Source organism: Mustela erminea, chromosome 6 (assembly GCF_009829155.1).
Source record: "Mustela erminea isolate mMusErm1 chromosome 6, mMusErm1.Pri, whole genome shotgun sequence".
Classification (NCBI taxonomy): domain Eukaryota; kingdom Metazoa; phylum Chordata; class Mammalia; order Carnivora; family Mustelidae; genus Mustela; species Mustela erminea.
Window position 1 is genome coordinate 51,725,293 of NC_045619.1, and position 16,504 is coordinate 51,741,796.

The 16,504-nt window shown below is 39.8% G+C and overlaps 1 protein-coding gene across 1 annotated transcript in view; it reads left to right on the forward strand.

Annotated features, from left to right (window-relative positions):
- Positions 1–821: 821 nt before the first annotated feature.
- GNS (glucosamine (N-acetyl)-6-sulfatase) overlaps positions 822–16,504 on the forward strand; it is a 57,072-nt gene continuing 41,389 nt past the window's right edge. Inside the window, exons 1-7 of the mRNA XM_032347156.1 lie at positions 822–1,183; positions 6,158–6,217; positions 9,067–9,273; positions 11,826–11,891; positions 12,483–12,581; positions 13,997–14,164; positions 15,808–15,890. Coding sequence (XP_032203047.1) covers positions 995–1,183; positions 6,158–6,217; positions 9,067–9,273; positions 11,826–11,891; positions 12,483–12,581; positions 13,997–14,164; positions 15,808–15,890 — 872 coding nt within the window. The 5' untranslated portion in view covers positions 822–994. The remainder of the gene's footprint in view (positions 1,184–6,157; positions 6,218–9,066; positions 9,274–11,825; positions 11,892–12,482; positions 12,582–13,996; positions 14,165–15,807; positions 15,891–16,504) is intronic.

Sequence of the window (16,504 nt, forward strand, 5' to 3'; positions counted from 1 at the left end):
CCCCCTAAACATTACTTAATGTGGTTGGGTAACCATGTTTCAGGGGTTTTGTTTTGTTCAATTGTGCATATCCTCCAACATCTTCTAAAAGGGCTTTCAAAAATTCACCAAGTAGTATTAGGCTGTCAGGATATCCCTAAATCGTTTGTTTGAAAACACTTTATCAGCTGAGGCTTGGAGTCCAGAAAGCTGAGCCAGAATCCAGCTTCGAGTGTAACAGGTGAGCTGTAGAGAAAATGAGAAATGATTCAACATAAAGGCTCTCGTAAGTGGCTGTTGACTCGAGAATAAAATACGACAGAGACCAGACTTCGCCCACCAGCTGACCTTACTATCAGGTAAGCACTCTCCTCCCTTCTCTTAACCGCCTACTGTGAGCTGATTCCCTCGTTCATTTCATCTTCTCTCCATTTTTTTTTTAAGATTTTATTTATTTATTTGACAGAGAAATCACAAGTAGGCAGAGAGGCAGGCAGAGAGAGAGGAGGAAGCAGGCTTCCTGCTGAGCAGAGAGCCTGATGCGGGGCTCGATCCCAGGATCCCGGAATCATGGCCTGAGCCGAAGGCAGAGGCTTTAACCCACTGAGCCACTCAGACGCCCCATCATCTTCTCTCCATTTTAACCCTCGCACCAAGCGTTCACATACACACCGCTCGCGAATCCAACCCGAGCCTGAGACTAAAGCAAGCGCAAAACCCCCAACCCGACCGGTTCTTCGCCCCTGGAGCCCACTTCCGGTTTCCGGCCCACGGATCCGCCCTGCCTCCCTTTCGGTTCGCAGCCCTGCCCCGTCGGGCCTCACGTGACCGCAAGGCGTACTCCGCCCCCTGTCTCCGGTTCACGTGATCGTGCTAGGGGAGAAAACGCCTGACCCCAGTCCCCCGGCCTTTCCCGGCAACGCTTTTCCTCCTGCAGTTCGTTCGCCTTTTGGTCTTCAGACACTTGCGCGTCCCTCCATTCGGTCCCGGGGCCACCCCCGGAACCCAGTCTGCCATGTGGCTCCTGCCTCTGGCCCCAAGTGGGCCGCGGCGGAACAGCCCCCGTCACCTGCCTTCCTGCAGCGCGGCGCTGCTGCTGCTGCTGGGCAGCTGCCTGGGGGTCTCTGGGGTGGCGACGGGCTCTCGGAGGCCCAATGTGGTGCTGCTCCTCACCGACGACCAGGACGAAGTGCTCGGCGGCATGGTAACGCTTCTATTTCTGCCCCGCCCCTCGATCTCCCCGGCTGACCCCCAGGTTTCTTGTCCTCTTTCGCCATCCCCACCCCCCAGTTCCCTGAGCTGGGTGCCTGATCCTGGATGGTTTTGCTTTTGCCACGCCTGACCCCATACGCAAGTTTGAGGGGCCGCAGGACTCTGTTTCCTTTCTCTCCCGCGTCTCTTTTGAGTAGGCACACATGCACGCACTACACAGAGGTTCGAACCTGGACCTTAGTGCTGCGGAGTTCGCGTTTATAGCTCAAAATAAACAGGTGGACGCCAGTTAGGGATGGGCTGAACCAACGATGAGCAGGTGGTGGCTAAGAGCACGCAAGCCTTGTTTTTCTTTTGGCTTAGAGGATCTGAGGACAAGTCCAGCTCTCTCTTTAAAGGACCTAGGCCACCTCTGTGTTTGTCTCCATGTACAGTGTCTGTGCCCGATATTTAATAAGTGCTGAGATCAACTAATCTGATGGATAGGTTGTCAAACTCTTCAGGCTGCGCTTTGCCTCCCAAGAATCGAGAGAATTCAATTAGCTTAATTGAACACCTGGCTGATACATTTGCTACTATTGTCCGTGTTCCATTTTAAATGTGTTTTTTCATGAGACTTCATTGTTTCCCAGAGTGAATTTTGCTTCTTTATCTTAGAGTTCTGGAATTTATGACCTTCAGGCGCATTACCCAACCCCTTACTCATGGAGGCCCCAGAAAGGGGCTTTCCCAAGGCACTTATGTAGTTGAAACAGGTCAAAATTCTGATGAGTGCTCTGATCCTGGTTATGGCATTTTTCTTATCTTTTAAGAAAATATATATGTCCTTTATTTCTTCGTTTCAGTTATCTTTTTGTTTTCAGCTAAGTGCTGAGACTATGAAAACACTTCACGCAAGAGGTTCCTAACTTACACTGTCTGGGAACACCCTACCTCAGTGTCCTTCAAACTGCCGATTTCAACCCATAAGTGAGTTGTGAAATCAGTTTAGTGAGTAGCTACCAGATTTTTACTCTCCTGTGAAATAAAGTAGAATAGAAAATGTTGGTGTGATACATGTGGGTATATATGATAAGGGTACGCATATCCATATATATATTTCTGGATAATTAATGAAAATGTATTTCTTACTCAGGACTGTGTTCACAGTGCTGAGAAACTTTTCTGGTTTATGTTTAAGATGCTTGCATTTACATTTTGTGTCACATATGCCTCATTGCCTTTTAGTTTCTACTCCACCACATTGACATTGAAGAGTCTTGACTTAATTGCCCTCCTGGAATTTACTTTGTTTTTTCCATTCCCACCACTCCACTGACCCTCCTCACAAAATTCCTTCAAAAAAACTTTATGTGCGTCCTTGAAAAGTGCTTTGTCTAGAAAAGGCAAGCCATCTCTATCAAAAATTAGTAATAGCTTAGTGACTAAGACAATTAAAAGGTCAAGCTTTTACATCTCTGGTGAAAACAAAAATTTATCACTGAAATATAAGGTGTTCAGAATTGAGTTTCTTAATTTTTACAGAACACAGGTGTGGTCTGTATAGCTTTGAGGTATCTTCTCCTTAGCATGTTGTATTTGCTTCTTTAAACCAGTATCAGATTCTTTATTATAGGTGTTTATACTAAAGAGCCAAAATTGAGTGGGGAACAAGTCAAATTTAATGCTCTCAACTCTTTGGGGTATTCTGGCTTCTCTTGTATCCTTTTCCAGGGTATTCTACCACTAGTTGTCAAGCAGGACTTGAAGGGAAATCACTAAGACAGTAACAGCATTTGAAAACCTACTTGGAGCAGTAAGAGTGTGAAGTATTTTATACTTGTGTTTTAGTCATAAAAGTTCTTTGCTGTACATATTGTCCTTCCCTTAAATAAGAGGAAACTAAGAGGGTGTTAAGTAACTTGGCCAAAGTTCATGTAGCTAATAAGGAGCAAAGCCTGGTGTCTTATGATCTTGAAGCCCCATTTTTCTCATATTCTAGAATACTGACTTAACAGATGTCATTCCACATAACCACATCAGCTACTCACTTATACTTCAGATCAGAGATTCTTAAGATGATACTTAGGAACACCAGGGGGGTCATGGAAGTCCTTAATTTATACGTAATACTCTGTATTTTATCTTCAATTTTGTGGAGAATGAGGTCTCTGGCTCAAAAAGGATTATGAATTGCTGCCATCGTTGGCCAAATAAACTGTAGTCCAGTCCACCAGACCAGCTCAGGTAGAAGGATTCTAGTACTTCCTGTAGTGTTTCATGTAGAATCTTTCAGTCATCTTTGAAATCGTCTTTTATGATCATCTTGAACATTTCCCTGTATTTGTTGCAGGTATCATCTGTGGGACTCTGGTTTTTTGCTTAGGGAATAGTTCCTATTTTATTTTACTTGAATGTTATGGTGGGATGGATACACTCTACTTCACTGGTTGCTCTTTCTAAAATCATTCACCCTGGAAGAACTGACATTTGGTCAAAATTTCAAGGAAGTAAGGGAAGGAGCCATGATGAAATGTAGGGGACGAACACATCATGTCTTTGCTGAAAACAATGATTATTAAATATGTTAAAATTTTATTTCAGAGCCGCTATACATGGAGCCAAAAAAGTAAATGACTCCTTAGGATTTTTATGGAAGGGATTTGCTTTGGATGAGTCAAGTAATGCATTTACCCATATCCAGGTATCAGATTGACTGCTCCTTAAGCAGTGTTGTACAATCTTGACCTGACCAACCTTGTAACTCTCTTTGCTGGTATCTTAAGGATCCATTTTAGCATTCAGATTAGCATAGACACAGACATTTTCAGTACAGCGTGGTTCTTGTTAGGATTTGTTTGATTTAGCAGACATGGTTATCACTGTACTGGTGTTAGCAGCATAAAAATTACAGTCATTAAGACAAATTCTTATTGACACTAAAATCTCTGTGCATCATCTGCTGCCTCCTGCCTAACACTTTGACCTTGTCTTACCCCACAGTCTCCTTTACTTGCTGTGCTACTTCTACCACATGTGCCTTCTTTCTGTTCCTCACATGTGTGTCTTCTCTGGCAGCTCTTGTCTTTGCTATTCACTTAGCCTGGAAGCACCTTTTCCTAGATCTTAGCATGGCTGGCCTCCTCATCATGTAACTCTGAGTACCCAAGTTACTTCCTGAAAGAGGCCTCTCCTGACCACCCAACTAAAGTAGTTTCCCCCTCTCCCGCCAGTTAAAGGACATCATCCTGATTTATTGTGTTCATAGCACTTTTCACTGCCTGAAATGATTGTCTACCTGTTATTTAAGTCCCCAAGAATACAGAGGTCATGAGATCAAGGACCTTCTGTCTTCTGTTCATCCTGGCCTCGATCAGTGCCTGACACACGTTAAGTATTTAACAAATGGGTTATAATCACATACTATAGTCTTACTATAAATCAGATATTCTGGGGCACATGGGTGGTTCAGCTTCAGCTGAGATGTCTTCCTTCAGCTGAAGGAAGCCTTCAGCCTTCAGCTGAAGATGTCTTCCTTCAGCTCAGGTCATGGTCCCAGGATCCTGGGATCAAGTCCCACATCGGGCTTCCTGTTTCTCCCTCTCCCACTCCCCCTGCTTGTGTTTCTTCTCTCGCTGTGTCTCTCTGTCAAATAAATAAAATCTTCAAAAATAAAAAATAAAAAACAATCAGATATTCTTCAGTACTGTTGCATATTTATCCAACAGTTTGAGGATTGAGTCCCATATAATCAACTCACAATGTCCTTTTTCCCATTTATACTTTGTATTCTCATTTCCCCTCCCTCTGTTGTCATAACTCAGATTTCTTGTCCATCCAGTGTTTAATTCAGCCCAATATTCTTTACCTGAAAGTAGCACCCAGTGATGTTTTCTGGAGGATCTCAGTTGGTGACATTGCTTCTGAAGGTTAACGAAGACTTATAGATCTGTAGCATCTCCTTGGAAACCTATTCTGGAGCTACTCATGCACTTATGAAGGGTCTTCTTAAATAAGTTAGAATTCTCATCCTTTTGAGCTTATGGGTTCTTTAGGTTTTTTACTATCTATATAAAACAGTGGGGGAGAGTCGTTTATACAGTATTATAAACAAGAACCTTGTTAACATAATCACATATTTAGGTGATCTTTAAGGTATATTTAAAATATTTAAAATATAAAATATACTATAAGGTATATTTAAAACTATACTGAATATGGTCTCAGATTTCAAAGGTACTTCAAAATCATCATGAACTGATTGATAAAATACAACTAAAATTAGAATCTCTTCAGTGGTCCTTTTTTGTTGTCTGGAATCTAAATAAAGATTGTTAGTGTTCCTTTTATTTGTATTTTAATGACCTTCTTCATACTTTTATCCTCACTCTAGGATTTGAGATTATTGTCTCTACTACTTGCCATCTGGTTCAAGTCCTTACTTAAAGTCGTGATTGGCCTAGTGCATGGGGTTTTGAGCTTGTGATTGAAAAGGAGGCATTTGGACTCCATCACTGATGATATTTGAGTCCTTTTCTGGGCTTCGGGACCTTATCTGGCTCTGGGAACCTAAAACCTCTCTGTTTTTAAAGAGGGGAAGGCTCCTTTCATCTCTGAGCCCACATCCTGCTCCTAAAGATGAATTAATGGAGATCTGCCCTATCTATCTTGTGAGAGGGCTGCTGACAAAAGAGAGCACCAAAATTTCATTACATTGAAATCAGCATTGCTAGAATAATGCTATCAGCTGTGAACTTTCCCTTCCTGCAGGCATTGTGACCCCACTGCTCTTTTGCATGGGATATAACTGACTGTAACCAAACCTGTTTGGTTCATCTCCAGAAACAGAACTCTTTTGGCAGTTTCTTAGTGTCAGATGGAGCTGATCATTGCGAGTAAGATGCAAAAAACATGAGTTTTGGTCTCTGTGTTTTTTTTTTTTTTTAATTGGAGGAAATGGCTTAACAGATGATTATTTACTTCACAGACACCACTAAAGAAAACCAAGGCTCTCATTGGAGAAATGGGGATGACTTTCTCCAGTGCTGTAAGTTTTAAAGCTACCTTAATTTTGTGAGACTTGATGTTGATGTTCTAAGAAGAAGCATGCTCTTTTGGGGAGACCTAGTTAAATGCCTGATCTAAAGGAAGAACTTTATATAATGTGATTTAAATGCTTTTAATTGAAATACTACTTTTTACAATTTGAACCTTAATTGTAGGTATTTTCTAAGCCAGTTTGATTTATAGCTCAGAACTAGAGAATATTTAAAGCTTTACTGTTTGAGGTTTGAAAATGAATTGTAAGAATCAAGTAACATTTATGCAATGTAAATTACTTTGTGGTCAACTCTTGCCGGCCACTTTACAAAGCCCTATTAATCCTGACAGTCAGCCTGAGAAAAATAATAGCAACCAAACAAAACCAGTATCTTGTGTGTGTATACACATATATGTGCATGTATGAGGTATAAATAGCTATGTCTATGTAAACATAGATGCAGGGGTGTCTGGGTGGCTCAGTGAATTAAGCATCTGACTCTTGGTCTCAGCTCAGGTCTCAATCTCAGGGTTAGGAGTTCAGGCCTGGTGTGGAGCCCAAATGAGGGAAGGAAGGAGATGCAAAGAGTTGCAAAGATCCATAATAAAATACTAATAAATCAAATTCAGGAACCATGCACATAACCAAGTAAGTAGTAGCCTAGCTTATCAGGAAATCCATTAAACAGCAACATAGTGTTGTGCTTAAGAGCACAGATTCTGGAGCTGGATCACCTAGTTTTGAATGCTCTCTCTGCCTCTTTTCTAACTGTTTGATGTTGGGCAAGTTATTAACCTCTCTAGTTTCCCATTTGTAACTGGGTGTCCTAAAATCTGCCTCAGGGTTTTGTGATATTAAATGAATATATACATGTAAAGCAAGCACTTATATCAGCACCTGAGTTGCAGTAAATACTACGTAATAGTAATTGTTATATTGTCCACCAACAAGATCAGTAGTTGAAAGACGAAAAAGGTAATGTTCATCTTAATAGATGCTTGAAAGCCCTTTGAAATTTTAGCATCCTTTTCTGGTAATTTATTGAACTGTTAGAAGAATGCATCCTTATTATGATGAGTATTTCAAACAAATAGCACACCTTATAGTTAAGGTGCAAGACTCAGGCCAGTGCTGTTAGAGATGAGACAGGGGCCTAATACTTGTCACTTAATGCTGTTCTGAATTGTCGTGATCAGCATGAATCCTGCAGACTTAACTGGAATATTGGAAAAAGACATAATTATTATTTCCACTTCTTTGTATTTTCTACCCAAAAAATGTAGAATTGTTCAAAAACTTTTTAAATTAATAGAGTTTAGTAAAATAGAAATGAAAAAATAAAAATAATCTTCTTCTATATAACCAGTTAGAGAAGTACTGGGGAGGAGAGAGAAGAGAGCCCATTCATACAGCAGGAAAATGCAGACTCTAGGTATAGCTGCTGGTCAGTAATGGTTAAGACCTGTGTTTATAAATAAGGTTACAGAACTTCATTCGTAATGTAATAAAACTACTTAATAAAAATACTTAATATGTAGACACACCCATCATCTTCAGCAGGAAGACCCAACATTAGTTTATTCTAATCAAAATCCCAACAAGATTTTTTAAAGGCTGAATAAAGTGATTCTAAATTTATCTGGAATGATAAATAGGTTAGAACAATCAAGGTAATTTCTTAAAGGAGGAAATTGACCTTCCAGATAACAAAATGTAATATGAAGATACAGTAAACAGTGTGATAGCGACCAAAAAAATAGGTCATCAGACAAGCGAAAGGATTGAAAGTCTTGCCAATGTAAAAATTACAGAAGTCAAATAATCTGACAAAATTGAAAAAGCAAAAATAAAAAATGGCAAATATTTGTAACATGATAGAATCCTTCCTTAACTCAGATTTTATGTAACAAGAAGCTGATGTCCCAGGAAAAAAATGTACAAAAAAAATGTACAAAGCACATGAACAAGTCATTCACGTAAACACAGTCGGTCAGTATGCATGTGGAGAATGTTCATCCTCACCAGTATTTAAAAATGCCAAATCCAATTTGAAAGCCCAAAGAAATGCCAAGTATTTAATAAGGGATAATACATAATTTTGGCAAGGGTGTACTTGAATGAGCATTCCTTCCCTGCTGGTGCGGGTATAAACTAGTATTATTCTCTGTAAAGTGGTTTGGTGATGTGTACTAAGATATACACAAATAATAGGTAAAATGGGTTAAGTTTATTGATGATAGTAGCTAATGGAGAAATCATTAGAGTAGAAAAAATAATCTCTGTCCAGTGTATTAAGTGATATAGGAATTATATAAAGCTACAGATTATCCTGAAAATGAACCTGTGCCTCTCAGCTACATTAGATTCAGGTAGTAGTCTTTATATTTGGTTAAGATCTAGCTCCTGGGGTGCCTGGGTGGCCTAGTTGGTTAAGCATCCAACTTTTGATCTCTGCTCAGGTCTTGATCTCAGGGTCCTGAGTTCAACCTTCACTTTGGGCTCCAGGTTGGGCATGAAGCCTTTTTTTAAAAAAAAGACCTAGCTCCTACCATGTAAATATTTCTTTGGCAGATAAGATTGGAATAACTTATTCTGCAGAAAGAAACCAGCTGAAAAAGAAATCTGTTCTCTTGGTTTGTTTACGGTCTCTACTATGTGACATAAAGCAGCTCTGAAGTGTGTCATGTGTTACCAAAAAAAAAAAAAAAAACAAAACAAAAAACCAAAAAACTATTCCATGGGAAATTAGAAATTCAAAATTAGAGTATTAAGCAGCTTTCTTTACTCTCTTTAGAAATGAGGAGAAATCCATCTTTCTTGTGTAACTGGGTTTTTTGCTTCTGTTCGCTTTGTAGTATGTGCCAAGTGCTCTTTGCTGCCCGAGCAGAGCCAGTATCTTGACAGGAAAGTACCCACATAATCATCACGTTGTTAACAACACTTTGGAGGGAAACTGCAGTAGTAAGTCTTGGCAGAAGATCCAAGAACCAAATACTTTCCCAGCAATTCTCAGATCGATGTGTGGTTATCAAACCTTTTTCGCAGGGAAATACTTAAATGAGGTAGGTTGAATGATCTCATTATTCCTTTTTTTAAAAAAAAAGCTTTATAAATGTAAATTAATGTAATTCATGTTTTTTTTCATTATTATCCGTTTGAGTCATGTTAAAATGTTTTTGGTATAGTTTTCTCCTAATCTGCACATTAAACAAGAATTTACTTACATGAACATATTTACATGATTTGAGTACTATAGTTCTTCTTCCTTTAGATAGCCTCATAGCATTTTTTTTTTTTTAATTGTCCTATGACTGCTGCTGTCTGATGCATCTTCCCCTTTTTCTTCAAGGATTTTGCTTGTCATGTTCGTCTCATGGTATCTTTGTCTCCATTTCCCCTTTATCAGGAAGAGAATGAAGAATTTTTTTCCTTCTACCACCTTTCCTGCGTTATAACAACTTCAGACTTATCCCTTTTTGTTCCCATTTTCGAAAATGTGGAGTGATCACTGATAGAGGGAAAACACCCCGAGCCTGGGATATTCAGGCCACTACAGCATTTGGCTTAGTGGTGGATGTGCTGGCCTCTTGGGTGCCTGGATGAGAGGATACCCACTATAGCTGGCCAAGTCCAGATTTCATGGCCCCCAGGTTCACCACATTGGTCTTAGCTTTTACTCAAAGTTCAAACTTAGAGGAAACAGTTTATTTGGGAATGTCTGGGTTCTCTCTCATAGTAAAACTGGGGGTGCAGGACAAAGAAAAGATGTACATTTTTTACATACTTTATCCATGGTTGCTAAAGATACTAATATTTAATCTGAATTTTCTGTTCGTTCTTTCCCTCCCCACAATTGGGAGAATTTTCAACCTTGTGAGTTGGAAGGAAGGTTAAGTCAGTTTGAAAAGAATCATGAGAAATAAGTACAGATACTAGGTTATTGAGGTAAGACGTGGGTCATACAGAGAATTTATACTACTTTGCCTATCAGAGATCACTTAATGTGTATACAAAAATAGGGGCACCTGGGTGACTCAGTCGGTTAAGTGTCTATGATCCCAGGGTCCTGGGATTGAGTCCCGCATCAGGCCCCCTGCTTAGGGGGAAGCCTACTTCTCCCTGTCCCTCTGCCTGCCGCTCTTTCTGTTCGTGTACCTTCTGTCAAGTAAATAAATAATAATCTTTTTTAAAAATTCTGTATACAAAATTAGGAGAAGTTCATTAAAATACAAAGATTTCTCATAAATTAAATTCTTTTTTAAATGGGCAATACTGGGGTTCCTGGGTGGCTCAGCGGGTTAAAGCCTCTGCCTTCAGCCCAGGTCATGATCCCAGGGTCCTGGGATCGAGCCCCACATCGGGCTCTCTGCTCAGTGCAGAGCCTGCTTCTCTCTCTCTCTCTGCCTGCCTCTCTGCCTACTTGTGTTCTCTGTCAAATAAATAAATAAAATCTTTAAAAATAAATAAATAAAAATAAATGGGCAATACTAAACCTTGTTGAGTTAAATGGGATGAGTCTCTGGTCACTTAATTCATCTCATCAAATAAATTGAGCTCCAAAAGTAGGTTTCATCATCAGGACAAGTGCAGTTATAAGCTGAGAGCTCATAGTCTGTTTATTTTGGTTGTCATTAACCACAAGGTCAGTTGGAGTGTTCAGTCTTCGCTTTCAGTAACTCCAGAAATGAACTTCGTGGCCTAAGCTATATGGACTTTTTCTAGAAAGGGCCAGAAGTAAATACTTTGAGCTTTTCTTTTGTGATGACAATACTCCCCCCACCCACCGTCTTATCCACGGGGATGCTTCCCCAGACCCCCAGTAGATGTCTAAAACCACGGATAGTACTGAACTCTATAATATACTGTTTTTATCTATGTATATGTATCCGTAATAAAGTTTAACTTAGAAATTAGGCACAGTAAGAGATTAACAACAACTAATAACCGTATAGAACAGTTGCAACCATAGAATGCAATAAAAATTATGTGAGTCTTGTGTCTCTCAGAGTGTCTTATTGCACTGTACTCCCCCTTCCTGTGATGGTGTGAGATGATAAAATACCTACATGGTAAGAAGAGCGGTGAATGACAGGCATTGTGACCTTCTGGCAGGAGGCTTATTTGCTGTTGGACTTCGGTTGACCACTGGTTAACTGAAACCATGGGAAATGAAACTGCAAATAAGGGGGGCTCCTGTATTTGACCTTGCCGTTGTAGCATGAAAGCAGATAGAAAGACACAAACCAAAATGAGTGCACCTGCGTTCCAAAAAAACTTCATGACTGAAATTTCAATTCCCTGTAACTGTCACATGTCACAGAATACTCCTCTATTAATTGCTGTTTGTATTTTTTAATGGAAAAAAAATTCTTAGCTTACTGATCATATAAAACAGTTGGCTGGCTAGATTTGGCCTACGGCCATAGTTTACAAACTCCTCCTTCAGTAGTTCCTAGGTTTTAGTGTTCTTTACTTTTCGACTTGATTCATGTGTTTGGGAAAATTGAACATCTGGTTTCAGGCACTGATCTGAAAGGATTCTAAAAGCTTCCTCTTTCTTATTGATCTGGTCCTAGCTAAGCATTTCTGATGTCCTGCTTGTCTTGCTTTTCAGTATGGAGCCCCAGATGCAGGTGGACTAGAACATGTCCCTCTCGGCTGGAGTTACTGGTACGCCTTGGTGAGTGATTATTGAAGCCAGTGACAGTTAACACACACAGCCCTACAGATATAGAATATGTTTACTCTCTCATTTAGCTCTGATTTTGACATAAGTTGCTCTGCATTTATGATTAGCTATTTTCTCCTCTTAAAGTCTGTTGATTTGTGAGTCACTCCTCTGGGAGATGTTTTTCCTGCATCACACCAGGTTTAGTTACATATTTTGCTGTTCTGTCTGATCTACTTGTGGCTTTTTAAACTACGACAGATTATTGAAACTGTGCTAATAGTTAATAAAACTCTAGTCAAAAAATCCAGTTCAGTACTAAATGAGTAATTCCCTTTTTTAAAAAATGCCTTTTTTTTTTCTTTAAAGATTTATTTGACTAGGGCTGGGGAAGTGGAGGGCAGAAAGAGAGAGAGTCTCAGCCCAATGCAGAACTCAGTCTCACAACCCTGAGATCACAACCTGAGCCGAAACGGTTAACCAACCATGCTACCCAGGCAACCCAAAATGTCTTATCCCTATTGCAACAGAGTATAGCCCAGCATGATTTCTGACTTTCTAGTGTGCTAATCGCTTAACAAATTTTACTTTCCTGTCTAATAGGAAAAGAATTCTAAATACTATAACTATACCCTGTCTATCAATGGGAAGGCACGGAAGCATGGTGAAAACTACAGTGTGGACTACCTGACAGATGTTCTGGTGAGTAATCAAGGCTCTGTCCTTGCAAGTTTGGCTCATGGTTGAAACCTCTGCCTAGAAAACCTTTGGACTTGGTCTTGTTGAGTAATATGAATGAATAATAACTTCATTTAACTGCCAAAAAGTATTTCCAACTGATTAAAGACTCCTGAGGGACTTTTTCTTTGTATATAAGCCAGGCTCAGAGTTAATGTTCTTGAAATTCCAGCAACAAATCCCCAAAGGCTAATCTCTTAAGACTATAGAGATTACTTTGAAGAGGTTTTACTTTAGAGGTTCTTACTCTTGACCCCAGATTCACTCACGAGCTAGGAAATGGCAGCTTCACCCTGAGGGTGGGGAGCTAGGGACTGGGAGTTCTTAAGGCTTTGTGGATTTTTATATAAAATTCCTGAAACTGCGTGAACTTAGGACTTTCCTTTCCTGTCTAAGGTGTTTCTAATGACAGACCTTTCACAGAGAATTAATTCACCAAATAGTTCAGCACCCAGCATAGCAGGTGTTAAGTAAATGAAGCAGAGTCACTCTTGGTGATCAGGTAGACAAATAAATCTGACAAGGTATGGGAGTTACTTAGATAATGCTTAAAGAGGTGAGAGTGAGTTGTGCAGATCAGTGGGAAGGGTGCACAGACAGGGGGAACAAGGGGTTTGCAGGAACTGAGGCAGAAGTGTGCTTGGCATGTTGGAACCACAGGCTTCTGACAGGCCTAGAGTAACCAGGTGGGTGGAAATTGATGCAGTCAGTATCCTTTGAGTTCAGTGATGGGAGTAAATGACGCTATAAATCAACTAGAACAATTAAAACACATAACGTGTGTGGGATGCTTTCATTTTCATAATGTAGCTCCAGATAAGCAAATGAAAGATGTAAGTCAATATAAGTTAAAATGCTGGTAGTATATGTTTGGATTTAATGTTATTCATTTAGCTTAGCTGCTTGAGCTGGCATAACTTATGATATCTGTGCTCTGTATATTTTTCTAAGATTAAGGTAACTTAATCCACCTGTCCTACTGTGAATTAGATTGACTCTCTTTTTATATATTTTAAGGCAACAGAGACATACTTTAGGCCATATTAGTGCAAAATAATCCTTAAAAAGCCGCATTACTATTTTTACCCTAATGGGAGGCAAAACAACGTTTAGATCATGCGAAATCACTGAGATCTTATTTGCTTTTTTAGGATGGTATGCTTTTCCACTTTTTTAAATAAGTATTGCCTAAAACCCTAATATTTGTTTCAGCAACACACTTGTAATAACTTTGACATAGTTTGTGTTAGTATTAAGATTGTTAAAATTCTTAAGATTGATTAAAAGCTAATTATAAATTATACCCCTTGTATACATGCATCTTTCAAGTCCTGAACTGTTGGGTAGGGTAGAAGATGACAGATCTGTGTATATCTCAGGCTAATATCTCCTTGGGCTTCCTGGACTACAAATCCAACTCTGAGCCGTTCTTCATGATGATCTCCACACCAGCACCTCATTCTCCTTGGACAGCTGCACCTCAGTACCAGAAGAGTTTCCAGAACGTCTTTGCACCAAGGAATAAGAACTTCAACATCCATGGAACGGTAGTTTCCCCTAACCTTGAATTAAACCACACTTGATATAAGTAACTATATATTACCTTGTTAGGGAGCTTTTGAGCCATGTAGTTGGTTTTCCTTCGAGATATTTTAAAGGTAATTGTGCCTGTCTTGAGTATAATAGCGTAAACTTGTTTCAGGAGAGATAATCTTGCCACATCTGGTTAGCAGCTGGAGAATCTATAGGAAATGTTAAAGAAGTGCTATCTTTACTGACTACAGGCTCTTCTAATCTCTGTGCCACCTCTCCTCCCATGTGGCAGTGGCTCAGACACATCCCGTGGGGCTGAGCTAGGCCTGCAGCACCCCCCTGTGGGTGGCCCTCACCTTTCCTGAGGCACAGGAAAGAGGGGGTGACATAGTGCAATATGACTGGAAAGGGAAGTTGAATGGAGAAGTGAGCCAGAGCAGGGAATGTAATTAAGGGCCACAACCTAAATATTTGCCTCATATGCTAGTTACTTACACTTCCCTTGGCACAGAGGGTAGGTTGTTCACTGGTTCAAAGGCAGAAGTTCTATACTGCCTCGTGCCTTTTGCCCAGAAATCTTAATTGCTGGGGAGGTGTAGTAGATTGAGTCTTGGATTAGGCTCAGCACTACCATTTCCGAGCCAAGTGACCCATCTGGGAGCAAGATGCTTAACTTCTGCTTCTCTATCGAAAGTGGGAGAAGTAAAGTGGGAGGTCCTGATTCCTCATGCAGCTGCAGTATGGACTGAAGAACATAGAAATTATGCAGCATGTTGCCTGGCAAGTAGGCAAGTGCTTAGGTAGGATTTTTAAAGCTGAGAGAACTGAGTTTTGAACTAGAGGGCCATTATCCACGTTCCAAAAGAAGTTAATAAAAGTTCTCATGAGCAAGTAAGTTTAGAAATTTTAACTAATCACCTTGTTGCAGAATTTCTCAGAGTTACTCCTGTTCCAACATGAATTTCCAGCAGGAGGATATGCTGTATAACACTTCTCAAACATATTAACTAAGAACACTTTGGGGCTGATAGTTTGGGAGGTGGTAACTTAGGGCTTTATAAGTAGAGAGGAGAGAATTAATGATGTATGGATATGTTTTTGTTTTTTAGAACTGTGAGTGCTTTTTTAAATGAGAAGAATTCTCTAGATTTGAGCTTGAGGTTTTAGGAAATTGCTATGATGAGATTTTCACAAGGTTCTAGGATAATCAGTATCTTGGGTAGGAAAATAGAGGCTGATAGAGTAATGACTAAATTTTTAAGGCAAAAATTATTGGAAGGTAAAGTTAATATTTACCATTTTATAGTTTGGTTAGTAGACCCAAAGCATAGACTCAATGTTACAGATTTAGTCTCCTTTTAGCCAGCAGTTTCCCAATATCTTTCACTAAATATCTTTAAATGCTGATTAATGCTGCTAACAAGGAGCCCAGGCCTCCTTTCAATAGGGAGCACTGGGAAGATAAAGAATGAGTGATAATATATAGAAAGTGTTTTTAGGAACACATGGCGCAGGGAAGAGGAAGTCTGAAGTTCTCTAAATGCTCCAGTAAGTTCCTTTTTGCTGAAGTATAACATGTTCCTTTTCATTATGTACTCTAGCAGTTTATTTGATTGTATGATTTCGTGCTAACTTTTTATTTTCGTTTAAATCTTAGAACAAGCACTGGTTAATTAGGCAAGCCAAGACCCCAATGACTAATTCTTCAATACAGTTCTTAGATAATGCATTTCGGAAAAGGTAAGCGCTGCTACTCTGGTAGCTGGTACTCTGGTAGCTGGTCTTTGAGGACCTTCCAAATCAGCCCATGAACCAGGGGACTGCACAATGTGGTTATCTTTGACACAAGATCAACAGGTAGCAAGTTGATGGGAGAGACTGTTCAGAGGTCTGCTGCCCCAGAAGGTGTAGGAGATGGTCTTTGGACCTGAGGACTAATAAAACAATTCATTTTCATGACTTGTTAAAACAGAATTGCAAACTGGAGCATTTTGGTTAAAAAATATATATATATTCTCTATGTCTGAAGAAAAGGTCACTTTGTGGGACATCAGGCCTAGTATTTGCATAAGACCCAAAGACTTAGACTAGAACAGAATATTTGCTGTTGCTATTTGGAATTTCAAGGAATTTCTTTTAAGTCAGTTCTTAAAAATTCATTACACTCTCTAAAGATGTATTTAGATTATACCAGGGGCTAGCAAACTTTGTCTGTAAAAGACCAGAGAGTAAATAATCATAGCCTGTCAGGCCAGACAGTGTCTGTTGCAGTTACCCAGCTTTGCCTGTGGAGTAGAACTAGGCATTATGTGACTGAATGAGCACAACTGTGTTCCAGTAAAACTGTATAAAAA